Genomic DNA, 27,735 nt, shown 5'->3' on the forward strand with positions numbered 1-27,735 from the left:
CTTTAGAAAAGAGCGCACTTTGAGTTGACCTAACTGAAGTTTTCAATATGGTGAAGGGTTGGGCTGGACTGATGCAGGCAAATTATTCACTCTAGCAAAGAGTTCAAATACCCGGGACGCAGTTAAAAATTAGGAATTAAGAAGGAAGTTGAGCAGAAGTTTCCTACGGAAGGATAATAGACTTGTGGAATAAGTTGCAAGGCAGGCCATTGAAGTGCACAATATAAATAGATTTAAGAGGCCACAAGATCTGTTTCTGAAGAGAGAAGGGATATAGCGAAAAGACAGCTTGGACTTGAAATCAAACAAAAAGGACAGGGTTGGCCTATTAGTTTTTTCCTGTTCCTTAAAATTCTTATGGTTTAATATTTAACTTTGCCGCAGCACTAGTCCCTAATTCTGTCTGCACAGTTGAACGCTTTAAGCTTCCTAGAAAAATTATTACTTAATTTAAATAAATGTATTTTGTAGGTACTTAGAAGGTCTGCTAACTACTGTTTGTGATTAAATGATCATGCTATCAAGTGTTTATATTTGTTATAAAATGGGTGATTTACTGCAATAGGTTTAATTTACAGCCTACGTTTTAAGAAGTTTCACCTTTTAAAATGGTACAGTTGTTCATATTCACCACAATGATTTTATAACAACAAAATTTTAGGATCTGACTATTATGAATGCCTGGAAATCTACAGCAGTGAAGTGTCACTAGGTATTGCTTTTCTGTCTATTTTAATCTTGTAAGCAGTTGCAGTTCCAGTATTTCAGCACAAAATCAAAGCTTGGCCTGCTGTTACGAGATGAATCTTCATCACAAGGTCCCATATTCATTGCACAATTTCATATTCCAACTGACCACCGAGTTGCATCAGTAGCATTAGGAATGACGTTTTTATTTTTTCTCCCTTTTGAAGGTCTTCAAGGCCTACCTGTTGTACTGTGGCAGAAGATGGGCAGTCTTCTCCCAATTCTTGGCCAATGACTGCTTTTGAGCTGGCCATCCAAAAGTGTGTAGGATTGCTTGTTTTTTTTGGGATATGAAAGATTTTCCTTCTTTCCCTGGGTTCTGACAGTGGATCACCTTGATGGTACTGTTGAGATTGCGTGCTTCTGGGAATGAGTCTTTCCCTCTCCTAACTATGATGTTGGGTGTCCAGTGCATTTTCAGTAGCACAAGTAACCAAAATAATGAAAATCTGCCCATATTGTTGCTATTTTTGGATTTTATTTTAACTTGACCCAGATCTTTGGCTCCTGCAAGATTTTTTAACTGTGCATTGGTAAAATGCTGCTCCTGATGGAGGTGTATGACATAGGCTACCTGTGTTATCAAAAGGTGCAGATAGGAAAATTAACAAAAATGAGCAAAAGATATGTGGAGTAAAGAGTTATCTGTTATCCATTCAATAACTATTTGAATCCACGTAAGATGTTCTTAATTAGTTTTTTTCTGTTTCCAATTTTCTGTCCCTTTCCTCAAAGCACCAACTCTTGCTGGAGTATGGTTCAATCGCTCAACTGGCTATTCTTGACGTGTGAGCCTAGACAATGTTAGCAGGTTTCTGGATCATGGAGGGATTACAATTGATTGCAATTCTGTCCTTCTCATGTGCATTCCTGCATGGCTTTTTGGATGGCATTGGGAGTGGGAAACCTAGCTGATTTGACAAGATTTGTATGTAGAATATAAAAGCGAGAAAGTTCCAACGCAGCTTTAGGGAGTGTTGGTCAGACCTTGTTTGCGGGTCCCACCTTAGGAAGGATAACATTGGCCTTGGAAAAAGGTCAGCGTGTGATGAAAATGGTTAAATTTGGGTTATATTCCCTGCAGATGTCGAGGTTAAAGGATGATCTAATTGAGGTTACTAAAATAATGAAGGTAGTTGACCAGATAGATGGGGAACAAATCTTGCCTCCAGTAGGGGTATCTAAAATAAGGGACTGTAATCTTAAAATTGAAGCAAAGCCAGTTAAAAGCAAATCCATAAAAAAAGTTGTTCACAAAAATGGTTATGAAAATGTGGAATGCATTGCCCCACAGGGCCATAAAAAGCATAATCAACTGATGTTTAAAAACGATACAGATTCTTGGAAGTAAGGATATTAGGGGATATGAAGAAATGGGGGAGGAGGGTTTTGAGATTAAAAATATAGAGCTTCATGGCTAACAATGGCAGATTAGGCCTAATTCTGATTTGACTTCTCTGTCTTCCCTCTCCCTTCCAAGTTGCTGAAGCCAATTGTAGTACACCAGCTAAAGCCCAGACTGACATCAGCCGATTCAACATTGACTGAAAATTGAACCTGGGACCTTCTGGTCTGTATGACTTAATACTATACTGGGCAGTGCTTTTGATGGGCCATTGTGAGAGGTGTTGGTTTGTTGCAAGATGCAGAATATTTTGAAGTAGCTTTGATGGATGGCACGATGAATGTGTTACTAAGTGATACTGATCAGGATGGTCCCAGATTCTTTATTTCCCCATCCTTTTCCACCAATGTCCTGCACGCCACCTCTTCTAAAGATGTTCGCAACAAATCACAAATGAATAGACAGGGAATATACTAATCAAGCACTGAGGATGTATGAAGGCTAGCAGTCAAAATTAGTAGGGAGTAAATAGCTACCAATATATCAACCTCAGCTCAGTGGCAGCGTTCTTGCCTCCTGAGTTATAAAATTGGGGGTTCAAACCCCAATCCAGAGACTTCAGCACATTATCTAGGCTGACAGTTCATTGCAGTACTCAGGGAGTGCTGCAATGTCAGAGGTGCCAACTTTCAGAAGAGATGTAAAACTGAAGCCTTTCTGCCTCAGGTGGATATAAAACTCCCATGGCATTATTCAAAGAAGAGCAGGGGAGTTTTCTTGATATTCTGGCCAACATTTATCCTTCAATCAACAGACCAAAGCAGATTTTCTGGCCATTTATCTCATTGCTCTTAGTGGGTCCTTGCCTACAATGCAACAGTGACTAAACTTCAAAAGTACTTCACTGACTGTGAAGCGCTTTGGGACATAATGAAGACGTGAAAGTTCCTTCTTTCTTTAATAAAACCAATGAAATAGCTCTATTTTTGAAAACCTTTTTATCTGTCATCTTTCTTACTAAGCTGAAGATGCACTAACGGGAAATAAGTTTCTTACAAAGATTTTTTAAAAATACAAAATTCACAATAATGATTAAAATGTTTGCATTAAGTTACTTTTGATGTGTTTGGAATATCTCCGATAACATTTCAGTTGGAGGCCTTCCCTTCCTGAGAAGCCTCAGTCTTCAATTAGTGCGGCTTCCCAAAACTGCTAGGGGAGGTTCTTTATGTAAACACTGATTAGAATTTCGAATTCTGTGCCATAAATGGTTAATTACAATGTAGTCCTTAAATTCTTTTTAAAGGGAATTAGTTGATTGAAAAAGTGAAATATTAACGGGTATGGGAAGCAAGCAGAACTTAGACTTGTAATTTGTGAAGAAGAACACCAGTGCAAACTTGTTGGGCTAAATGGCCTGTTGCTGTGCAGTAACATTCTATCAGTAAAGAAGCTCAAGCTAGTCTTGGAATGCAGCAGTATCACTCTGTGCTGCAACTCCCAGAAAGCAGCTGCCTCCCTTCTGAATCTGATGAACATCACCACATTTTGGGATGGCATGCCGCAGAGCGCAGCAGGTTCTTTTTATTATTGGCAGCAAGATTTATCGTTCACAGGACATATTAGAATTGGTTGTCTGTCAGCCCCACTTCCCCTCATCTATATTTGCAAAAGACCTGAACACTAAAAGCCAGGTGGCATTTCTTCAAATAATTTTGGAAAAGAGAACAAATTTCCAAAGTTTAACCGAGGTAAACTTAATATTTTTTTTAAGAGCCTGTGTCTGAGAATGTACCAATTACAACCTGTTGTGATTCTTGAAAAGTGACCGTGCAACAGCAGCAAAAAAGCCAGCTTGTGGCACTAGTTCTCAGTTGAGGGAAATCTGAAATGTGCACAGAAAAGTGGGTTTTATTTGTGATTTCTGATTTTTTGGTTGTAAATTCTACTTCAACTTAATAAAACATTGACTCTAGAAAACTTACATGCTGGTCTTTGGGTATGTTTTATATTTCTCAATTGGTCATATTACAGTACTGGAAGTAAATTGGAAAATTGGAGTGGAATATCATTCTTTACAGTAGGACTAAACGCAAGTAAAATGCCACATTTTAATGACCCCAAACAGTCCCTTTTTTAAAAAAAAAAGCATAACTCCTAGCATAACTTGCAGGATAGCTCAGTGGACTCTGTGCTGTCGTGAAATTTGAGTTTTGTTTTCCAGCATCAGTGCCCCTCCAAAGAATGCAGATATTGTACTTCATTGTTGCCTGAATTATAGGTTTACAAATTAGAATTCTTGACCGTAGGATGTCCATGTGACCATCAAGTTTCTGAATATTTCTCTACATTTTTTGATTTTTAATGTTCATTTTTGTTGTATATAAATAAAACAGGTTTTCTGGAATGATTGCATTGTTTTTCTTTTGGTAGCTGACACTATAATTTGTAAGTTAGAACAGGGATCCTTGAAAGTTCATTGATATCTATAGGGGTCTCTCTATAGTATGTTTTTAAAACTAGTGGTCTAATTCTCAACTAGGTACCTGTTGCCTTGATACTTGTAAGCTGCTGCACAGTCCCTGGACCTATGCCAGGTGCGATGGAGGATGGTGTACAAAGAACCATTGAGAATATGTTTAGCTTTGCAACAATGTACTTGTATTTCTTGCAGTCCCTAAGAACTGTGAATACCCATTCCTGACTTGTGAAATTCCATGCTCCTGTTTTGTTTTGCAATGTATTGATTGGAGATCTAGATTGCAGTAGGAATAGGGCAATTGCTTATATTCAGATTTTAAAAACTCCTCCACACCACCTTGGAAGGAGAGTGATTCCCATTCATCGTGTATTATTGTCCAGTACTCTGCTTTTTGTGATGGGGTAAGGTTTCTTTGTTTACAGAATATAAACTTTTTTTAAATAGGTAATATTTTTTGCTTAAAGTAAATAACATAGCAAATGTTAGGAACAAGAAAAAGACATATAGTTCAATACGTTCACATCTTTTATGGATTAATCTCCACCCACACCCTCTCATCTTTTCATCCTTTCCCTTACTCCCTTTTTTTTCCCTGGAGAAATGCATCCAGTTATCCTGGAGCTTGCTTTCGTCGCCTTCCCTCATGACATGTTCCACTTGTTTATAATCGCTTGTATGAAGGTGATGATTCAGACTAGCAGCACAACAGTGTCTCAGTCCAGTTATCATTCTTCATGAGTAAACCTGCATAATGAATATCATAGGCTATGTTCTCAGCCAATGTCTGCACGAGTGCACTTTCTAGCAGGCATACCAGATTGGAATCATGATTGGGAATTTTGGTTGATTAAAACCAGAATATTTTCCGAGCCCTGCTTCACTAAGGCCAATTGTGATGTCCCACCATCACATCTGAAATCAGCTAACTTGATGCAGATCAAGAATTAAACCTGCAGGTTTCCTGGTGATTAGTACCATCCCATGTGTTCTATTTACCAACTGAGGCTTTACGGGAGTGCTGTGTGAAATAACACTTCCTAATTTTTTTATTTACTCCTCAGTTTTAAAACCCACTGTCAGTGTGAACAGCTTGTCTGAAGCAACTGTGTACCAATGCCTCAATAGGAGTAAAACCCTTAAAATTAACAAATAAGGTTAATCTTGCCCAATGGTGATCTTCAAAAAGCAGAATTAGGTTTCTTGGGGAAGTCTCACCTGATCTCAAGTGTGTGGGGTGGTTAGTGAATTGGTAGGGTTTCTGCTGCCTTCTGGACAGGAATACTTTTGTGATGACAAGTCAGGGAGCGATAGCATAGTAAGAAAATTGACCGGTTACTGCTGTCCATTGATAAATGGAGGTGTAAGACAATTATTAAAGCAACTGCTTTATGTAAACTACACAAGGAAATAATACTAAACTTAACTTGGACTTGGGGAGGAGCCTGTCCTAACCAATCATCCAGACCTAAAGTACCAAGCTCTAAATTTGCACCACTGTTCCCAGTGTTTGAGAGGAGGGGAGGGCAGGGGACAGCCATCGTGTTTGAGTCAGTGGAAGCCCACTAAGGAGGAAGCCTCCGAAAGCTTGTGATTTCAAATAAAGCTGTTGGACTATAACCTGGTGTTGTAAGACTTCTTACATTTGTCCACCCCAGTCCATCACCGGCATCTCCACATCAAAAAAAAAACCTTACACGCTATATCCAGCTACTGTGGTGGTGGATTTGAAAGCAAATTTGAGATGATGTAAAGAAAAGCCATCAATTCCCCACTGCAAGCACGTTTGTCCTTTGTGCTGCTGCCTAAATTCAGTTTTTTTACATTATTGTTGTTGAACTGCTGCACCATCTGACAGCAGTGCAATTTAAACCAACATCTCCAAAGGCACTTGATTGGGACTTGAAATCTCTCGCATTGACTGAGCCAGACTATCACCATGACTCCTTATGAGTAAAAGCTCTCTTTAATAAAACAAAATAAGAGGAAACTGCCTATGAGCATGTATTAAATGCACAGTAATTTCATCCACAGACAAGTAAATTTGAAAGCTGAGAATTGGTTTCCAGTGCAGTTCTGTGGCATTGTCAGCTTGACTCAGTGGTAGGACTTTCAGTTAAAAGCCCCATTCCAGGATTTGAGCACATAATCTAGGTTGACACTCGGAGCATTGAGGGAATGCTGCATTATTGTAGGTGCCATCTTTCCAATGAGATGTTAAACTGAGGTCCTGTCTGCCCTGTTCAGGTGGATGTAAAAGATCCCATGGCACTTTTTTCAAAAAAGCAGGGAGTTGTCCTGGCATCATGGTAAATATTTAACCCTTAACAGCACCCAAAAAAAATTAACTGGCCATTTATCCTGTTACTGTTTGTGGACAAATTGGCTGCTGTTTTTGCCTACAGTGGCCCTGAAACCCTATGAACTGAATTTCAGGCTTCTGAAATGGGCACAGACCTAAGATGGAAACCATTGTTGGAGGCATTTCGAACCCAGAAAATATTTATGTACAGGTAAGTTTAATCATTATCATATTTTGTTATGTCTCTTATCTTACAAACCTTGTTTTAAGTCCTCATTTTGTGGAGAAAGGTACCGAGCATCTGAAATATTAATTGAAAATCCTTCAGAGCAATTTAATTGGCTTCCCTTCTACACCTCGCTATTGACAGCTGTGAGCTAACTGCTTATTTTTGATTGGACTTTTTTTGAGCTTCATGAACCCACTTGTTGTTTGGATTGTTGCTTACCTGTTCAGTTGTGATTTGTTTTATAAATTTGAAATTTGAGCAATCACAGAAATTTGCAAGTGTGTTGCCAAAGTGTGAAGAACAAAAATGTACAATATTGAAATGTCTTTATATGCTGGCACAGTTCCCATATTGTTGCTCATGGTGGGTCACGGGTTACGCTGTTGCAAGTGCAGGATGTGCTAGGATGTAGAGGTGGAAGATGAGTCCACATTGCCATCAAAAGGATTTGGAAATAAGTTTGTAAGTGATCTACTCTGAGATGGCGAACTAAACACTTTTTGATTTGGTCCTGGGAAATAGTATTTCCCTTAGCCACTGAAGGTGGATGTAATAAATACCACCATTACATATAAATTTCAGCAAGTTTCACAAGACATTTCCACTTTTCACTCTGTCTGTACCCAAATGTTCGGCCATCCACATAGGTAGTCTGAATTTTGTTTCCATTGCTCCTCTTCGATGATCTTTTTGAATATTCATGCATCTCTTTTTCTCTCAGTCGTGTCAGCTGGCTGTAGCTAAAATCAGCTGAAGTACAGGGTCTGATTAGAGAGTATGAGTTCACAAGGGACAGATAGTGTCCGAGAAATTTACTGAATTTCTTTGAGGAGGTTACATATCTGGTCGATAAAGGTGAGCTGGTGAATATTACCTTCTTGGATTTCAGGAAGGCATTTGACGCTGTCCCACAAACAAGTAACTTTGAAAGCTGAGAATTGATTCACCGTATCCGTGGGATAGATACCAAAATATTAGGCTGCAATGATGCATGAGTGAAAGAGTGGTGGTATATGGGGATATACCAGACTGGAAACTGGTTACCATTGGAGTTGGGGCTGTTGTTCATGTGATTTTTATGAATGAATGAATCAGAGGATGGAGTATTTTCCAAGGATTGGATTATTCCACATTGGCCTATGCATCCAAAGAGATATGGACAGGCCAGGTTAGTGGGCAGGGTGGTGATGGATTGAGTTCAACATGATAACTAAAGCCATGACATCAGATAGAAGAAGGGAGAATGTTTATTGTGTATTAAATGGTAATATGCTGGAGGTACAATTTTAAAGGGGGTGCAAGAACAGAGAGACCTGGGGTTGTACATACACAAGTCTTTTGAAGGTGGCAGGACAAGTTGAGAAGGCTGTTAACGCAAAAAAATGCGAAGTGATACATTTCGATAGGAAGAACGAGGAGAGGCAATATAAACTAGAAGGCACAACTCTAAAAGGAGTACAGGAACAGAGAGATCTGGGGGTATATGTGCACAAAACATTGAAGGTAGCAGGGCAGGTTGAGAAAGTGGTTAAAAAAGCATACGGGATCCTGGGCTTTATAAATAGAGGCATAGAATACAAAAGTATGGAAGTCATGATGAACCTTTATAAAACACTGGTTCAGCCACAACTAGAGTATTGTGTCCAGTTCTGGGCACTGCACTTCAGGAAAAATGTGAAGGTGTTAGAAAGGGTGCAGAAGATATTTACTAGAATGATTCCAGGGATGATAGACTTTAGTTATGCGGATAGACTGGAGAAGCTAGGGTTGTTCTCCTTGGAACAGAGACAGTTGCGAGGTGATTTAATAGAGGTATTCAAAATCATGAATGGTCAAGACAGAGTAGATAGAGAGAAACTGTTGCCATTGGTGGAAGGGTCAAGGACCAGAGGACACAGATTTAAGGCGATTGGCAAAAGAACCAAAGGTGACATAAGGAAAAACTTTTATACACAGCGAGTGGTTAGGATCTGGAATGCATTGCCCGAGGGGGTGGTGGAGGTAGATTTAATCATGGTTTTCAAAAGGGAACTGATAAGTACTTGAAAGGTAAAGTTTGCAGGGCTACGGGGAAAGGGCGGGGGAGTGTGACTAGCTGGATTGTTCTTGCATAGAGCTGGCATGGACTCGATGGGCTGAATGGCCTCCTTCCATGCTGTAACCTTTCTATGATTCTATGAAAAAGACATATGTGACCCATGGCTTTATAAATAGAGGCATAGAGTACAAAAGCAAGGAAGTTATGCCAAACCTTTATAAAACAATTCTAAGGTCCCAGCTGAAGTGTTGTGGCCATTTCTTTAGGAAGGATGTCAAGGCCTTAGAGAGGGTGCAGAAGAGATTGACTAGAATGATAGCAGGGATGAAAGACTTCAGTTACGTGGAGAGACTAGAGAAGCTGGGGTTGTTCTTCTTAGAGCAGAGAAGGTTAAAGGGAGATTTAATGGTGTTGAAAATCATGAAGGGTTTTGATGAGAGTAAATAAGGAGAAACTGTTTTCAGTGACAGATGGGTCGGTAACCAGAGGATACGGATTTAAGGTAACTGGTAAAAGAACCAGAGGCAACGTGAAGAAAATCTTTTCCTCAGCAAGTTGTTATGATCTGGAATGCACTGTTCGAAAGGGTGGTGGAAGCAGATTCAATAATAACTTTCAAAAGGGAATTGGATAAACACTTGAAGGGAGAAAATTTGCATGGCTATGGGGAAAGAGCGGGTCAGTGGGACTAATTGGATAGCTCTTTCATGGGCGATGGGCCGAATGGTCTATGTTGTATCATTCTATGATTCTAGGTAACAGCAGGAAGAGATTGTTTTTAACAATTTACCCAGCAAAACCCCACAATCAGCTTTAGTGTTCGAGGTGGCGATGAAAGCAAATAAAATATTGGGGTATATAACCAGACTTATTAGTCTAAGAAAATGATGTTGAAATTGTATTTCGTCTTAGTGAGGTAGCATCTGGAATAAAATAACATAGAAATTACAGCATTACAGTAATTACACAAATTACAGGCCATTGGAACCAATCGGTCTATGCTGGTTTTTATGCACCACATGAGCCCCCTCCCACCCTACTTCATTTACCATATCAGCGTGTCATTCTATTCCTTCCTCCCTTATGTACTTATCTACCTTCCCCTTAAATCCACCTATTCTATTCGCCTCAACATCTTCTTGCAGTAGCGAGTTCCAAATTCTAACCACTCTCTGGGTAAAGAAGTTTTTTCTGAATTCCTTATTGGATTTATTCGTGACCATCTTGTATTGATGACCCCTAGTTTTGAACTCCCCACAAGTGGAAACATCTCTGCGTCTACCCCATCAAGCTCCTTCATAATTTTAAAGACCTCTATTAGAGCCCCAGCCTGTTCAATCTTTCCTGATAATTATAATCTCTCAGTTCTGGTATCATCCTTGTAGATCTTTTTTGCACCTTCTCCAGTGCCTCTATCTGCTATCTTCAGTATTACAGGAAAGATGTAGAATTACTGTGGGGATTCAGAGGAGGGCTACGTGGCTGATTCCTAAAATTGCAGAGCTGAGTAAAGAGAGTGCCTTGGAATCTACTCTGAAAAAGGGAGGAGGGGCACTTGATTGAAGTATTTTAAGATTTTCACAGGTATGCATAATTTGTACCCCTGACAGTTCCATCAGGCACAGGGTTTGAGGATTAAGGGACACAGTTTAAAGGTAATTGTCACAATGGGAAATTTAAGGAATTTTTTTAAGCCAAGATGGTGGTAGACTTGTGGAACAGGTTACGAGTGGGGTTGGTGAACAGAAAACAATAAAAGTTTTTTTTTAAAAAAGGACTCGATAAATCTCTTTGTAAAAGAGAAAGGGTCATTTGTTCCAAAATCATGGTGAGGAAATATTTCTTGCTCTTTTACTTTCTGTGCATGCTTTTTCCTGCCTCTCTCGTCTTCTCTTTTTCCTTCCCCCTCCCCTTTTTTTCATTCCCCTGTGCCTGCACTCTTGTTCCCCCATGCCCGTGTCCCTTCTTCTTTTGTCCTCACCTGGGATCGTGCCTAATTCTGGAACCCTGTCAACAGGATGTGATTTCAGTGCATTTTCTGTTTGTTGGATTTCCCAGTTCGTTGCCATCCCAGGGTCCTTTTCCATTGAAGGAGGGATGTTTTGATCCTGGGATCTGCTACGTTGGCAGTCTGCACAGGGCGAGGTGGCTGCTGTAGGGCCAGAGTGCCTGGGAGATAGCAGCCAAATTGGTGTCGGGGGAGGGGGGGGGAAAGGGAGGTAATAATGTCCCGCAGACCCCTGTCCGGTACATCCTCCCTCCATGTGCTGCAGCTGCTAATGTTTGAAGTACTCGGAGGTGGGTAGGGAGCTGTTAGCAGCTCATCAGTACCTGACGTACTGGTGGAGTAGGGTTGCCAACTCTGGAGGCTTGAACACGTGATGCTCTGACCATGTAACGTTGGATCACATGTTATAGGATTTACCTTTTTTTAAAAATTATTCTTTCATGGGATGTTGGCGTCGCTGGCGAGGCCAGCATTTATTGCCCATCTCTAATTGCCCTTGAGAAGGTGGTGATGAGCCGCCTTCTTGAACCGCTGCAGTCCGTGTGGTGAAGGTTCTCCCACAGTGCTGTTAGGAAGGGAGTTCCAGGATTTTGACCCAGCGACGATGATGGAACGGCGATATATTTCCAAGTCGGGATGGTGTGTGACTTGGAGGGGAACGTGCAGGCCTTGCTGCCTGCGGGCAGGGACTGCTTCATTATCTGAGGGGTTGCGAATGGAACTGAACACTGTGCAATCATCAGCAAACATCCCCATTTCAGACCTTATGATGGAGGGAAGGTCATTGATGAAGCAGCTGAAGATGGTTGCGCCTAGGACACTGCCCTGAGGAACTCCTGCAGCAATATCCTGGGGCTGAGATGATTGGCCTCCAACAAACACCGCCATGAGCCTGCTGCTCTTGTCCTTCTAGGCGGTAGAGGTCGAGGGTTTGGGAGGTGCTGTCTAAGAAGCCTTGGCGAGTTGCTGCAGTGCATCCTGTGGATCATACACACTGCAGCCACAGTGTGCCGGTGGTGAAGGGAGTGAATGTTTAGGGTGGTGGGTGGGGTGCCAATCAAGCGGGCTGCTTTATCTTGGATGGTGTCGAGCTTCTTGAGTGTTGTTGGAGCTGCACTCATCCAGGCAGGTGGAGAGTATTCCATCACACTCCTGACTTGTGCCTTGTAGATGGTGGAAAGGCTTTGGGGAGTCAGGAGGTGAGTTACTCGCCACAGAATACCCAGCCTCTGACCTGCTCTTGTAGCCACAGTATTTATATGGCTGGTCCAGTTAAGTCTTTGGTCAATGGTGACCCCCAGAATGTTGTTGATGGGGGATATGGTGATGGTAATGCCATTGAATGTCAAGGGGAGGTGGTTAGACTCTCTCTTGTTGGAGATGGTCATTGCCTGGCACTTGTCTGACGCGAATGTTACTTTACACTTCTCAGCCCAGGCCTTGCTGCCTGCGGGCAGGGACTGCTTCATTATCTGAGGGGTTGCGAATGGAACTGAACACTGTGCAATCATCAGCGAACATCCCCATTTCAGACCTTATGATGGAGGGAAGGTCATTGATGAAGCAGCTGAAGATGGTTGGGCTTAGGACACTGCCCTGAGGAACTCCTGCAGCAATATCCTGGGGCTGAGATGATTGGCCTCCAACAAACACCACCATCTTCCTGTGTGCTAGGTATGACTCCAGCCACTGGAGAGTTTTCCCTCTGATTCCCGTTGACTTCAGTTTTACTAGGGCTCCTTGGTGCTACACTCTGTCAAATACTGCCTTGATGTCAGGGGCAGTCACTCTCACCTCACGTCTGGAATTCAGCTCTTTTGTCCATGTTTGGACCAAGGCTGTAATGAGGTCTGGAGCCGAGTGGTCCTGGCGGAACCCAAACTGAGCATCAGTGAGCAGGTTATTGTTGAGTAAGTGCCGCTTGATAGCACTGTCGACGACACCTTCCATCACTTTGCTGATGATCGAGAGTAGACTGATGGGGCGGTAATTGGCCGGATTGGATTTGTCCTGCTTTCTGTGGACAGGACATACCAGGGCAATTTTCCCAATTGTCGGGTAGATGCCAGTGTTGTAGCTGTACTGGAACAGTTTGGCTAGAGGCGTGGCTAGTTCTGGAGCACAAGTCTTCAGCACTACAGCCGGGATGTTGTTGGGGCCCATAGCCTTTGCTGTAGCCAGTGCACTCAGCCGTTTCTTGATATTATGTGGAGTGAATCGAATTGGCTGAAGACTGGCTTCTGTGATGCTGGGAATATCGGGAGGAGGCAGAGATGGATCATCCACTCGGCACTTCTGGCTGAAGATGTTTGCAAACGCTTCAGCCTTGTCTTTTGCACTCACGTGCTGGACTCTGCCATCATTGAGGGTGGGGATGTTTACAGAGCCGCCCCCTCCCGTTAGTTGTTTAACTGTCCACCACCATTCACGACTGGATGTGACAGGACTGCAGAGCTTTGATCTGATCCATTGGTTGTGGAATTGCTTGGCTCTGTCTTTAGCATGTTGCTTCCGCTGTTTAGCATGCATGTAGTCCTGAGTTGTAGCTTCACCAGGTTGGCACCTCATTTTTAGGTATGCCTGGTGCTCTTCTACACTTCTCATTGAACCAGGGTTGATCCCTGGCTTGTTGGTAATGGTAGAGTGAGGAATATGCTGGGCCATGAGGTTACAGATTGTGGTGGAATACAATTCTGCTGCTGCCGATGGCCCTCAGTACCTCATGGATGCCCAGTTTTGAGCTGCTAGATCTGTTCTGAATCTATCCCATTTAGCACGGTGATAGTGCTACTCAACACGTTGGATGGTGTCGTCAGTGCGAAGACTGGACTTCGTCTGCACAAGGACTGTGCAGTGGTCACTCCTACCAATACTGTCATGGACAGATGCATTTGCGACAGGTTGATTGGTGAGGACGAAGTCAAGTAAGTTTCTCCCTCGCGTTGGTTCGTTCACCAACTGCCCACCACCAGGCCCAGTCTGGCAGCTATGTCCTTCAGGACTCGGCCAGCTCGGTCAGTAGTGGTGCTACCGAGCCACTCTTGGTGATGGACATTGAAGTCCCCAACCCAGAGTACATTCTGTGCCCTTGTTGCCCTCAGTGCCTCCTCCATGTGGAGGAGGAGGACTGATTCATCAGCTGAGGGAGAGCGGTAGGTAGTAATCAGCAGGAGGTTTCCTTGCCCATGTTTGACCTGATGCCATGAGATTTCATGGGGTCCAGAGTCAATGTTGAGGACTCCCAGGGCCACTCCCTCCTGACTGTATATCACTGTACCGCCACCTCTGGTGGGTCTGTCCTGCCGGTGGGACAGGACATACCCAGGGATGGTGATGGAAGAGTCTGGGATGTTGGCTGAAAGGTTTGATTCTGTGAGTATGGCTATGTCAGGCTGTTGCTTGACTAGTCTGTGGGACAGCTCTCCCAATTTTGGCACAAGTCCCCAGATGTTAGTGAGGAGGACTTTGCAGGGTCGATTGGGCTTGGTTTTCCTTTGTCGTGTCCGGTGCCGGGTGGTCTATCCAGTTTTATTCTTATGACTTTTTAAGCGAGATTGTACAACTGAGTGGCTTGCTAGGCCATTTCAGAGGGCACTTAAGAATCACCCACATTGCTTTGGGTCTGGAGTAACGTATAGGCCAGACCGGGCGGTGACATTGAGCTTATAACGGTTGGGTCCCCTGTAGTTCAGAATCTTTATTTGTCATTTTATGCCAGCAGCTGTTCAAGTTCCAAGAATCAGGAGGCCACCCATGAGCAGGCGAAGAGGGGAAACCGAGGGCGGGGCAAAGGGGATACCATTCTCTCCATCTTTCCACCCGAGCCACCATTCCCCTGTCGTCCTCTCCCCACGAGACCCTATTCCCCAGTCTTCTTTCCCTGTCCCCATTCCCGAGTCTCCCTCTTCCCCCCCCCCCCCCCCCCCCCAACCCTTGAGACCCCCCCTGCAATTTCAGGTCAACCCTATCACAATCCCGGACCCCCAGCCCATGATTTCAGCAGCACCCCCCCTCCCATTTCAGTGCTCCCGATGCCTGACAGGCAGTTCCCCGATTTTGTGGAATGGGGAGTTCTTTACCCAGCTTCCATAGCAGCAGAGATCCTCTCTATCCCTGGGACAGAACCGTGCAAACATTTAATCTGAGAGAGTGGCTTTTCTGCCACTATGGATGCTGGGTAAAGAGATCTCCATTCCGCAAAAGCTGTTTCTTTCACCCGCTGCACTTACCCGCATGCCCCGTGCTTTAAGTTGTGAACGGACTTGGTGCATTGAAGGCTGTCTGTCGTTCGTAATTTGCGAGTGTCCGTGGTTTCATGGTGCAGCTTGTATCTATTACAATGTAAGCGATTTGGTACTTTCAATAAGTGTCCATTTTTTGAGGGTGTCTGTTTGTACAGGTTTCACTGTACTAGTGGTCTTTTCAGAAATTTCCTTTTTTTTTTGCAGTTTTTTTTCAGTTCCCTCTCAAACAAATAAATTAAACAGATGCATGTAAAGTACTTCACAAAATATATAAATATTAAACTATGGCAAAACTTGAAAGTACCATGGCATTGAAATTTATTCATGCTATGCCTGTCTTACAGGTGTAAAATGGACGCCGAGGCGCTCAATATGGCAGGTGGCATGTGAGTGCACATTGTGTACTGAAAATATGCTGCCCGTCATATTGGTAAAGGCAGAAAAAGAAGTGTCCAGGGCCTGTGCCTGAAACAGATGTTAGGCCCTTTGCATTTGCCAATAGGGGGCCTAGCCTAGCGCCTGTTTGAGGCTCCCTTTGTAAAATTGGGCTGTGTTAAAGGGACCACTGGAGGCTGCATCCAGAAAGGTAACAAAAAATATAGTTATCTGAATGTAGAGCCGGGAGGAGCAGGTGTGCTGAAGACTATTCCCAGACCCCGCTCAACCCTCTCCCAATTGACTCCTCCCCTCCCCCGATCACCTCCACTGAGGCCCAATGTTGGGTGTGCCTCTGGCCTACCTGTTCCAGTATAGGGATTGTTCCCTGTGCCTAGCTAGTGCCAGCAGGTTGGTGCAAACAGATTTCTGGGCCAAAGTGTAAGTTTGAATCAGTGGTAAAACTCTCACCTGGGAGACAGAAGGTTATAGGTTCAATTCTCACTACAGGATTCGAGCACATAATCTAGGCTGGCAGTTCAGTGCAGTAATGAGGTAGTGCTGCATTGTCAGAGGTGCTGTTTCTTGCATAAGATGTTAAACTGAGGCCCTATTTGCCTGTTCAGGTGGATGTAAAGGATCTCATGGTGCTGGGGAATAAGGAAATGGCAGAGAAATTAAACGAATACTTTGTGTCTGTCTTCACTGAAGAAGACACAAAAAATCTCCCAGAAATACTGGAGAAGCTAGGGTCTGACAAGAATGAGGAACTGAAGGAAATCAATATTTAAAAAATTGGTACTAGAGAAATTAATGGGACTGAAAGCCGATAAATCCCAAGGACTTGATGACCTACATCCCAAGGTTTTGAAAGAGGTGGTTATAGAGATAGTGGATGCATTGGTTGGCATCTTCCAAAATTCTATAGATTCTGGAACGGTTCCTGCAGATTGGAGGGTAGCAGATGTAACCCCACTATTTAAGAAAGGAGAGAGAGAGAAAAAAGGGAACTACAGACCTGTTAGTCTGACATCAGTAGTAGCGAAAATGCAAGAATCTATTATAAAGGATGTGATAACAGGACACTTAGAAAATAATAATAGGATTTGGCAGAGTCAACATGGATTTATGAAAGGGAAATCATGCTTGACAAACCTATTGGAGTTCTTTGAGGATGTCACCAGTAGAATAGATTAAGGGGATTTGGATTTTCAGAAGGCTTTCGATAAGGTCCCACACAGGAGGTTGGTGAACAAAGTTAGAGCACATGGAATTGGGGGTAATATACTGGCATGGATTGAGAATTGTTTTCTGTCTGTTAACCAGAGAGTAGGAATAAACGGGTCTTTTTCAAGTTGGCTGACTGTGACTCATGGGTTTGCGCAGGGATCGGTACTTGGGCCCCAGCTATTCACAATCTATATCAATGATTTGGATGAGGGGACCAAATGTAATACTTCCAAGTTGGCTGATGACACAAAACTAGGTGGGAATGTGAGTTGTGAGGAGGATGCAAAGAGGCTTCAAGGGGATATAGGCAGGCTAAGTGAGTGGGCAAGAACATGGCAGATGGAATATAATGTGGAAAAATGTAAAGTTATCCACTTTGGTAGGAAAAATAGAAATGCAGAGTATTTTTTAAATGGTGAGAGATTGGGAAATGTTGATGTTCAAAGGGACCTGGGTGTCCTTGTACATGAGTCACCGAAAGGTAACATGCAGATGCTGCAAGCAATTAGGAAGGCAAATGGTATGTTGGCCTTTATCACAAGAGGATTTGAGTACAGGAGTAAAAATGTCTTACTGCAATTATGAAAGGCCTTGGTGAGACCATACCTGGAGTATTGTGTACAATTTTGGTCTCCTTGCCTAAGAAAGGATATACTTGGCATAGAGGGAGTGCAACAAAAGTTCACCAGACGATCCCTGGGATGGCCGGATTGTCGTATGAGGAGAGATTGAGTAGACTAGGCCTGTATTCTTTAGAGTTTAGAAGAATGAGAGGTGATCTCATTGAAACATACAAAATTCTTACAGGGCGCGACAGGGTAGATGCAAGGAGGATGTTTCCCCAGGCTGGGGAGTACAGAACCAGAGGGTCACAGTCTCAGAATAAGGGGTAGGTCATTTTGGACTGAGATGAGGAGAAATTTCTTCACTGAGGTTGGTGAATCTTTGGAATTCTCTACCCCAGAGGGCTGTGGAGGCTCACTCATTGAGTACATTCAAAACAGAGATCGATAGATTTCTAGATATTAAAGGGATCGAGGGATATGGGGATGGTGCAGGAAAATGGCGTTGAGGTGGAAGATCAGCAATGATCTTGTTGAGTGGCGGAGCAGGCTCGAGGGGCTGGATGGCCTACTCCTGCTCCTATTTCTTATATTCATAACAGAGCAGGGGAGTGCTCCAGATGTCCTGGCCAATATTTGTCCCTCATCCAACACCACCAAAACAGATTAACTGGCCATTTATCTCATTGCTATTTGATGGACCTGTGCACAAATTAGCTGCTGTTAGCCTGCATAAGAATACTTACTGCACTTCAAAGCAATTTGTTAGCTGTGACGTTGGAAATGTCCTGTGGACATGAAAAGACCTTTATAAATGTTAGTTCTTTTTCCGTTTACCGTTCAAAGTTCCAGGTGTCACATGTAACATGATAAATAAACAAAACTTGAATATACTAACATTAAATTACATTGGTGGAGGCTCCTCTTCTCAAAGGATAATATTCCCGTAGACTCCTGCTGTTATCACTGAGATGTGATTGCACCACTAGCCGTTCTAGAAGGTTCTTCCAAAGCACTCCAATGACAGCACACCACACTTTACATAGTACTGTGTGCCAGGGTGATCAGAATCCAGCATTGCCTGTTTGGTGACATCTTGGTAGGTGCGACCAAACATTGTAAGGTCTGGGAATGACCAATGGGACCTGTATTCTCAGGATCTAGGTCAGCAGAGAAGCAGATGCTGAGCTGTGCCATTTACTGTTAAGGACACCTGTGACTTCCATGTAGTAGAGGGTTTGCACTTGCAGTAACAGTCAGCTGTGGCCTTGGACTTGACTGTACTTTCAGACTTGGGTGCTGTGGAATGGCACAGAGGGCAGTCCTCCTTGGAAGCAGCTCATGTAACAGCACCTTGACTTCAGCAGCTATTAAACTGGTCTGGTTGCTCGGCTGCTCCATAAATTGTCTGCAGACTGCACCTATAAGCTGCCTTTCCCTTCATCTTGGCCTGCCACTTAACCCCGTGCTGCTTCAGACGTGGCAAATGCTGCTGATAGGTTTGGATACCTTTTAAGGCGCTCAGGAAGCTTTCTGAATTTTTGCCTATCCATTGTGGCTCTCCCCTTTTAATTATCCGCATCTGCATTTCACTTGTATGCAGTTATCCTCTGCTACCACGTCATCCCTTGATCCATCTGAGTTTGCATCTGGTGGTGTAAATAATTATTAAAATGTAGACTGGAGAATTGAATGCTTTTTGTACCTCAAATTCTAATGCGTGCCAAAGGTGTGCTAACCAAATTAGAACGGACATACACCTGAAGACAAGATTCAGCCCCCATGTGTTTAAAATTATAGACAGATGTGTATATGTATATCTATACAACCAGAGGACTGTACTATGGTATGTGATGTAGATAGTTTTGATGTAGTGTGCTTCCTGAATCAAGACTTCATTTTACTTCTTTATTTAACTTTTCAGGATAGGAGAGCTTTTCCAGTAATATTTTGAATCTTTGAAATGCTGATACTAGGAACTTCAGATAATAGCTCCGAAGAGTGGGGGCGCAAGGTGGGGGGCGCGCACAGGTGTGGGTGTAGGTGTACCTGCATGATCCCCTCCAAGTCACACACCATCCAGCTTGGAAATATATCGCCGTTCCGTCATCGCCGCTGGGTCAAAATCCTTGAAATCAAGGCAGCATTTGACGGAGTGTGGCATCAAGGAGCCCTAGTAAAATTGAAGTCACTGGGAATCGGGGAAAATTCTCCAGCGGCTGGAGTCATACCTAGCATAAAGGAAGATAGTAGTGGTTGTTGGAGGCCAATCATCTCAGCCCCAAGACATGGCTGCAGGAGTTCCTCAGGGCAGTGTCCTAGGCCCATCCATCTTCAGCTGGTTCATCAATGACCTTCCCTCCATCATAAGGTCAGAAGTGGGGATGTTTGCTGATGATTGCACAGTATTCCATTCCATTTGCAACCCTTCAGATAATGAAGCAGTCCATGCCCACATGCAGCAAGACCTGGACAACATCCAGGCTTGGGCTGATAAGTGGCAAGTAACATTCGTGCCAGGCAATGACCATCTCCGAGAGTCTAACCACCTCCCCTTGACATTGAACAGCATTACCATTGCCGAATCCCTCATCACCAACATCCTGGGGGTCACCATTGACCAGAAACTTAACTGGAACAACCACATGAATACTGTGGCTACAAGAGCTGGTCAGGGGCTGGTTATTCTGCGGTGAGTGACTCACCTCCTGACTCCCCAAAGCCTTTCCAATATCTTCAAGGCACATGTCAGGAGTGTGATGGAATATTCTCTACTTGCCTGGATGAGTGCAGCTCCAACAACAGGACAAAGCAGCCCGCTTGATTGGCACCCCATTCACCTCCTTAAATATTCACTCCCTCCACCACCGGCGCGCAGTGGCTGCAGTGTGTACCATCTACAAGATGCAGTGCAGCAACTCACCAAGGCTTCTTCGACAGCACCTCCCAAACCCGCGATCTCTACCACTTAGAAGGACACAGGCAGCAGGCACATGGGAACACCACCACCTGCCAGTTCCCCTCCAAGTCACACACCATCCTGACTTGGAAATCTGTCGCTGGGTCAAAATCCTGTAACTCCCTACCTAACAGCACTGTGAGAGTACCTTCACCACACGGACTGCAGCGGTTCAAGAAGGCGGCTCACCACCACCTTCTCAAGGGCATTTAGGGATGGGCAATAAATGCTGGCCTTGCCAACGACGCCTACATCCCATGAATGAATAAAAAAAGTGTATGTATTGTGTAGGGGTGTGTGCGTATAGTGTATAGTGTGTCGGGGCGTAGGAGGATGTCGGAGTGTGTGTGTGTGTAGTGTGCCCATGCATATATATGTGTTTGTGTGTGTATATATATATATATGTTCATATAGTGTGTATATATGTGTGTGCGTACAGTGCGCGTGTGTGTGCGCGCGCGCATAGAGCGTGTGTGTGTATATAGATATAGATGTATAATATAAAATATACACAGTGTTTACATCAGATGGTGACTGAGCTGTGAGACAGCTGAGACATTCTCCACAGAGCCACTCGGTGGCCAGAGGCTGTAACTATATGATAGTTTGTCTTGGCAAAATTGATGGAAAACCTTGGCATTGCAGTTTACAATGCTGAATATTGACAGAAGGCGTGATCAAAATTGCAATAACAGAAGTGTGCAATGCATGCAAGTTTTTTTTTATAATACTTGCAAATCTATTAAATTATTTGTGATTTTTTTTTGGACATGTGAAATGGCATCTATTATTAAGAATTGCTGGGACCTCTAAATTTAGTTAATTGATAAAAATTAGGATTTGTCCACTTTTTTTTCCAGACTTGCTACATCTGTGAGGAACAAGGCCGTGAAAGTAAAGCAGCAACCGGTGCTTGTATGACTTGTAATAAACACGGGTGTCGACAAGCTTTCCATGTAACTTGGTTAGTATTGTGTTTTCTTTAAGTGAAAAATGGGCTTACGGGCTCCCTCAATGACTCAGATGAATGCGTACCTAGTGGTGCCATACTAAGCTATGTAAGTCAGGAAGATCTCCAGTACATTCTGGTCTGTGCTGAGTTTGCTGATCTCACCTGAGACATCAGTGGTGCTGCTACATTTGGCCTTGGCACCTCTGGACTAGCAAGAGGGGGAACGTTTGCAACAGTTCTTCTACCTGATAATTATTTAGTTATAAGTACAGAATATTGCGCACACAGATGCCGACCAGCACAAGATTTGAGTTCAGCCGTGATGTTCCTCACAGTTGATGTACCTGTTGGCAGTCTTGTCTGGACTCACAAATGAACAATGGCCATTCGGGGTGTCTGATGATGTGTGGAACAGTTCCCCAGCATGACGTGGTAGCTTCAGGAGAGAAAGAGAGAATTTGAAGGGGGTATATGAAAAAGAACTCTATAGAATTACATAGAATCTACCGCACAGAAACAGGCTGTTCAGCCCAACTGGTCTATGGCGATGTTAATACTCCACACGAGCCTCCTCCCACTCTAATTACCTCTCCACACCCTGCCCCGATATTTCCCCAAATTCCTTTCTCATAAATGCATCAAGCCTTCCCTTAAATGTATTAATGTTATCTCGTACAGCCACTCGTGGCAGAGAGTTCCACATTCTTACCATTCTTTTCGTTGTACGGAGGCCAAAACTGCCGCAGTACTCAAAGTGTGGTCTAACCAAAGTTCTATATAAAATCAGTATTACCTCCCCGCTTACACAGTCCCGTGCAGTGGCACACTTCTCTCGCATTTTCTGCCAATTTTGTGGACTGGACTATAGAGGCAGCTCTACTGCGTTGATCATTGGGCTAGTCCTCTCTGTGATATACCTATCTTTACCAAGACCTGCCGAAGAACTAGAATATGGTTTCTTTCTCCTCTGATATCAGGTCCTTCAAGTGCATCCCTACCTCTGGTAACTCCTGCAGCGGAGCATGTCTCTATCAACTTACATTAAGTGCAGACATATGTAAGTGGGGATTGTGGAGAAGAGAAACATCTGAATGGAATAAGCTAATATTTACTCCCCCCCCCCCCCCCCCCCCCCCTTCCCCATTTCCCAAAAGCATTGACTTCTGTTGGGGTATGGTTCAGTGGGTATTGGTCATCCTCTGGAACCATGCCCAAGTGACTCTTCTTCCTGTCTGAGCGCTGACAGTATCAGCAAACTGTTAATCATGGGGGACATCATAACCAACCTTGATCCTGCCCTTACCCGAAGTCCTAACACGTGCACTTTCCAGCTATAGTTACTGGATAGCAATCAAAATTGGGAAACTTGGATGATCTTTTTCCTCTTCTAGCCTAGGGGTACTGTGGCCAATTGCAGCACCTCTACTCCTATTTTTATTGAATAGTTAACTAGAAATTAAACATGGGATTTAGTGGCCTGTGTGGCTCAGGAACACACTGACCTTACCAACTGAGCCAGTTGGAGAATTACTTAATATTGTCTCTCCTCCCCTCCTCTCCTGAAGGCGTTGACACCTTGCTGAGCAGGATCCACAGGCACTGGTTTCCCTTCAGTACCTCGCACAAATGGCTTATTCATGTATCAGCCTTGAAGGTACGTGTTAGCACTCAATTTGATGCTGGGTGGGGGGTTGTGGGCATAATGGCATCATATGCAAGCTCAATGCCATCTTCACTTGACATTCATACATTTTCACCATGTGTTACCTGGCCATTCAGAACAGCAGGACCCTAAGTTTGATGCCTGATCTATGTTGAGTTAGCTGATTTCATCTGGCCCAGTGGTTGGTGTGCTACAGTTGGTCTCTGTGTGCTTGGGTAGGGAGGGGAATAATCGGCTATGTTCCTGTTTCTGATTGCTAACTTCTGTTCCTTGTTGTAAAATGCATGTCTGTTAATATCGGGTGAGGATAGGATTGGGATTGACTGTGATGCCCATGTTATGAAATATTCTGATGTTCACTGTCCATGCTTATGCATGAAGATGGCCACTTAGCTGAGGTAGTGGAGGGCTGCTGGTACTTGTTGCACCATACAAGTCACTGTTTTTAGGAGAGAAAGGGGGTGGAAATGGTGTGACTTAAAGTCTAACAACTTGATGACCTGAGCTGTGTTTAAACGACAGCTAAAAGTTTTCAGTGATGCCTGTGTTGTTGTCTGGAATTGACACCTGATAAAGGCTAATATCTTATTTAACGTTTTACTAAATTAAAGGTGCTATATAAATGCTAGTTGTTATGATTTTGTAATAATACTTCTGGAAACATTTTCAGCTCCAATATTGTGAATGTAATAAATGCATATATGCTATCATTCAAAAGTTGTGAAATATATTTTGGAAGTAAGGATAGGGAAAGGAAATACACTTTAAATGGTAACATTTTAATGGAGAGGAGGAGCAGACAGACCTTGATGTACAGATATGCAAGTCACTAAAGGACGCACAAGTAGATAAGGCCTTAAAAAGGCCAAACGGAATCTTTAATTTTGTATCAAAGAGGTGTATAATACAAAAGCAAGGAGGCGCTGTTGAACTTAGTTGCGCTGAGTTCAAGTATTGTGTACAATTTTTGCCATCCCATTAGAGAAAGAATATAACGTAATGGAAAAAGTACAGTGTAGGTTCATCAGGATGTTACCAAGGATGAGAGGTTCCAGTTATGAAGAGAAACTTGAGCAGTTAGGGCTTTTCATTAGAGCTGAGAATGTTCAATGGGTGACCTAATGAGATTCTTCAAGGTTATGAAGGATTAGGATGAGGCAAACTCTGATGGATTGTTTCCAGCGGTTCACGAGATGGTAGTGCATACTCTTCCGATAGAGGCACGCTACACTTACCTAAATTCAAAGAACCTAGGTGCAAGTCGGCAGAGCTGAGGTTTAGGGCCACCCAATTGTGTGCAGCAGTACTGCTGAAGTTTAATCATCCAAAAATCGTATAGCTACTAGAATAGGGCTCTAGTAAGCGTCATGTTGCTAGTTCAGCCTGGACCATTCTAGCTGTTGGACCCTTGGCTGCTGTTAGGTCCTTGGTTTGAGATCTGGCTAGTGTTACCTAGAGCTGAACAGAAAAAATCCCAGCTCACGGTGACTAATCTAAACCTCGAGCTTCTATTCATGAACCAGGTCAGTCAGTAGTGCCTTGAAGTACTGCAGGCCAGCCTGGTTCAGATATTCGATTACCAAGTATGCCACAGAGGGTTGACTTGGCTCTTAACTTTTATCACCAGGTTTTGCATCTTGGAGTCACTTCTGTCCCAAAGAAACCTGGCTTACCTCCATCTCTTTTCTTTCTTTCACCCCCAAAGGAGGTTAGTCACTGGTTTGTCATTAGACAACTGGCAAATGTGGGTTTGAGATCTGGCTAGATGTACAGGTATCATTAGTCTTCATTCCAGGGTACTTGACTTTTTGAAAAGACAGGCAAAATGGAAAAGGCGGAGGGGTAGCCCTGATAATAAAGGATGACATAAAGATAGTAGTGAGAAAGGATCTTGGCTCGGAAGGTCAGGAAATAGAATCAGTCTGGGTGGAGATAAGAAATAACAAGGGGCAGAAAACACTGGTGGGAGTAGTTTATAGACCTCCGAACAGTAGTTATACTGTTGGACAGAGTATTAATCAAAAGAGGTGCTTATAACAAAGGTGATGCAATAACCATGGGGGACTAAAACCTTCATGTAGACTGGGCAAATCAAATTGCCAAAAGTAGTTTGGAGGATGAGTTCATGGAATGCATTCGAGACAGTTTTCTAGAACAATACATCATGGAACCAACCAGGGAACTGGCCATTCTAGACCTTGTCTTGTGTAATGAGACAGGGTTAATTAGTAATCTCAAAGTAAGGGATCCACTAGGGAAGAGTGATCATAATATGATAGAATTTCATTTGAGTTTGAGAATGACGTACATAAGTCCGAAACTAGAGTCTTAAATTCAACAAAGCCAATTACTTTGGTATGAGGGGTGAGTTGGCCAAGGTTGATTGGGAAATTAGATTAAAAAGTATGATGGTACATAAGCAGTGGCAAACATTTAAAGAAATATTTCATATTTCTCAACGAATATACATTCCATTGAGGATTAAAAATGCTACAGGGAAAGTGATCCATCCATGGTGAACTGAAGAAGTTACGGATCGTATTAGATTAAAAGAAGAGGCTTACAATGTTGCCAAGAGTAGTAAGCCTGAGGATTGGGAGAGTTTTAAAAACCAGAGAACAATGACCAAAAAATTGATGATGAGGTAGAAAATAGAATAGAGTAAACTAGCAAGAAATATAAAAACAGATTGTAAGAGCTTCTACAAGAATGTAAAAAGGAAGAGTAGTGAAAGTAAATGTGGGCCCCTTAGCAGCTGACAGAGGAGAAATTATAATGGGGAATAAGGAAATGGCAGAGATGTTAAACAAATATTTTGTATCTGTCTTCATAGTAGAAGACACAACAAAAAACATACTGGAATTAGTGGGGAACCAAGGGTCTAATGAGAGTAAGGAACTTCAAGTAGTTAATGTTAGTAAAGAAAAAATACTGGAGAAATTAATGGGACTAAAAGCCGACAAATCCCCGGAACAGATGGCCTACATCCTAAGTTTCTAAAAGAGGTGGCTGCAGAGATAGTGGATGCATTGGTTGTGGTCTTCCAAAATTCCCGAGATTAGAGAACGGTCCCAGTGGATTGGAAGGTAGCAAATGTAACACCGCTATTCAAGAAAGGAGGGAGGGAGAAAACAGGGAACTATAGGGCAGTTAGCCTGACGTCAGTTGTTGGGAAAAATGTTGGAATCTATTATTAAGGAAGTGGTAACGGGGCACTTCGGAAATCAAAATATGATTAGGCAGAGTCAACATGGTTTTATGAAAGGGAAATCGTGTTTGACAAATTACTGGAGTTTTTTGAGGATGTAACTAGCAAGGTAGATAAAGGGGAACCAGTGGATGTAGTATACTCGGATTTTCAAAAGGCAGTTGATAAGGTGCCACACAAGGTTGTTACACAAGATAAGGGCTCATGGGGTTGGAGGTAACATATTAGCATGGATAGAGGATTGGTTAACGGGTGGAAAAGAGAGTAGGAATAAACGTGTCATTCTCAGGTTGGCAGGCTGTAACTAATGGGGTGCCACAAGGATCAGTGCTTGGGCCTCGGCTATTTACCATCTATATTAATGACTTAATGAAGGGACCGAGTATAATGTATTCAAGTTTGCTGATGATACAAAGCTAGGTGGGAAAGTAGGCTGTGAGGAGGACACAGAGTCTGCAAAGGGATGTAGACTGGTTAAGTGAGTGGGCAAGAAGGTGGTACATAGAGTATAATGTGGGGAAATGTGAGGTTATTCACTTTGGAAGGAAGAATAGAAAACAGAATATTTTTTAAATGGTGAGAAACTATTAAATGTTAGTGTTCAGAGGGATTTGGGTGTCCTTGTCCACGCAACACAGAAAGTTAGCATACAGGTACAGCAAGCAATTAGGAAGGCAAATGGTATGTTGGCCTTTATTGCAAAGGAGGTTTGAGTACAAGAGTAAGGAAGTCTTGCTACAATTGTATAGGGCTTTGGTGAGACCACACCTGGAGTACTGTGCAGTTTTGGTGTCCTTACCTAAGGAAGGATATACTCGCCTTAGAGGCGGTGCAACGAAGGTTCACTGGATTGATTCCTGTGATGAGAGGGTTGTCCTATGAGGAGACATCGAGTAGAATGGGCCTTTGCTCTGTGGAGTTTAGAAAAATGAGCGATGATCTCATTGAGACATATAAGATTCTGAGAGGGCTTGACAGGGTAGATGCTGAAAGGCTGTTTCTCGTGGCTGGAGAGTCTAGAACTAGGGGGCATAGTCTCAGGATAAGAAGTCGGCTGTTTAGGACTGAGAAGAGGAGGAATTTCTTCACTCTGAGGGTTGTGAATCTTTGGAATTCTCTACCCTAGAGGGGTATGGATGCTCAGTTGTTGAATGATTTTTGGACACTAAAGAAATAAAGGGATATGGGGATCGGGCGGGAAAGTGGAGTTGAGGTCGAAGATCAGCCATGATCTTATTAAACAGCGGAGCAGGCTCGAGGGGCTGTATTCCCTATTGCTGCTATTCCCTATTGCTGCTCCGATTTCTTATGTTCTCACTAAGCAGAATGGTGAGCAGCACAGCTCACAAGAAAATGTGAGTGCTTTGGTACCATCCTCCTGACTACATTGCGC

At 43.2% G+C, this 27,735-nt stretch overlaps 1 protein-coding gene across 8 annotated transcripts in view; it reads left to right on the forward strand.

Moving 5' to 3' along the window:
* Positions 1 to 27,735, forward strand: part of mllt10 (MLLT10 histone lysine methyltransferase DOT1L cofactor) — a 221,360-nt gene that overhangs the window by 20,031 nt on the left and 173,594 nt on the right. For 7 of the 8 annotated variants that reach the window (XM_068007104.1, XM_068007106.1, XM_068007105.1 and 4 more), the window contains one exon: positions 21,380 to 21,483. In XM_068007104.1, coding sequence (XP_067863205.1) covers positions 21,380 to 21,483 — 104 coding nt within the window. Of the gene's footprint in view, positions 1 to 2,234; positions 2,318 to 21,379; positions 21,484 to 27,735 lie in introns of those variants that run through there. The other variant, XM_068007112.1, reaches the window with a different exon arrangement.

This window comes from Heptranchias perlo, chromosome 2, assembly GCF_035084215.1.
Source record: "Heptranchias perlo isolate sHepPer1 chromosome 2, sHepPer1.hap1, whole genome shotgun sequence".
NCBI lineage: Eukaryota > Metazoa > Chordata > Chondrichthyes > Hexanchiformes > Hexanchidae > Heptranchias > Heptranchias perlo.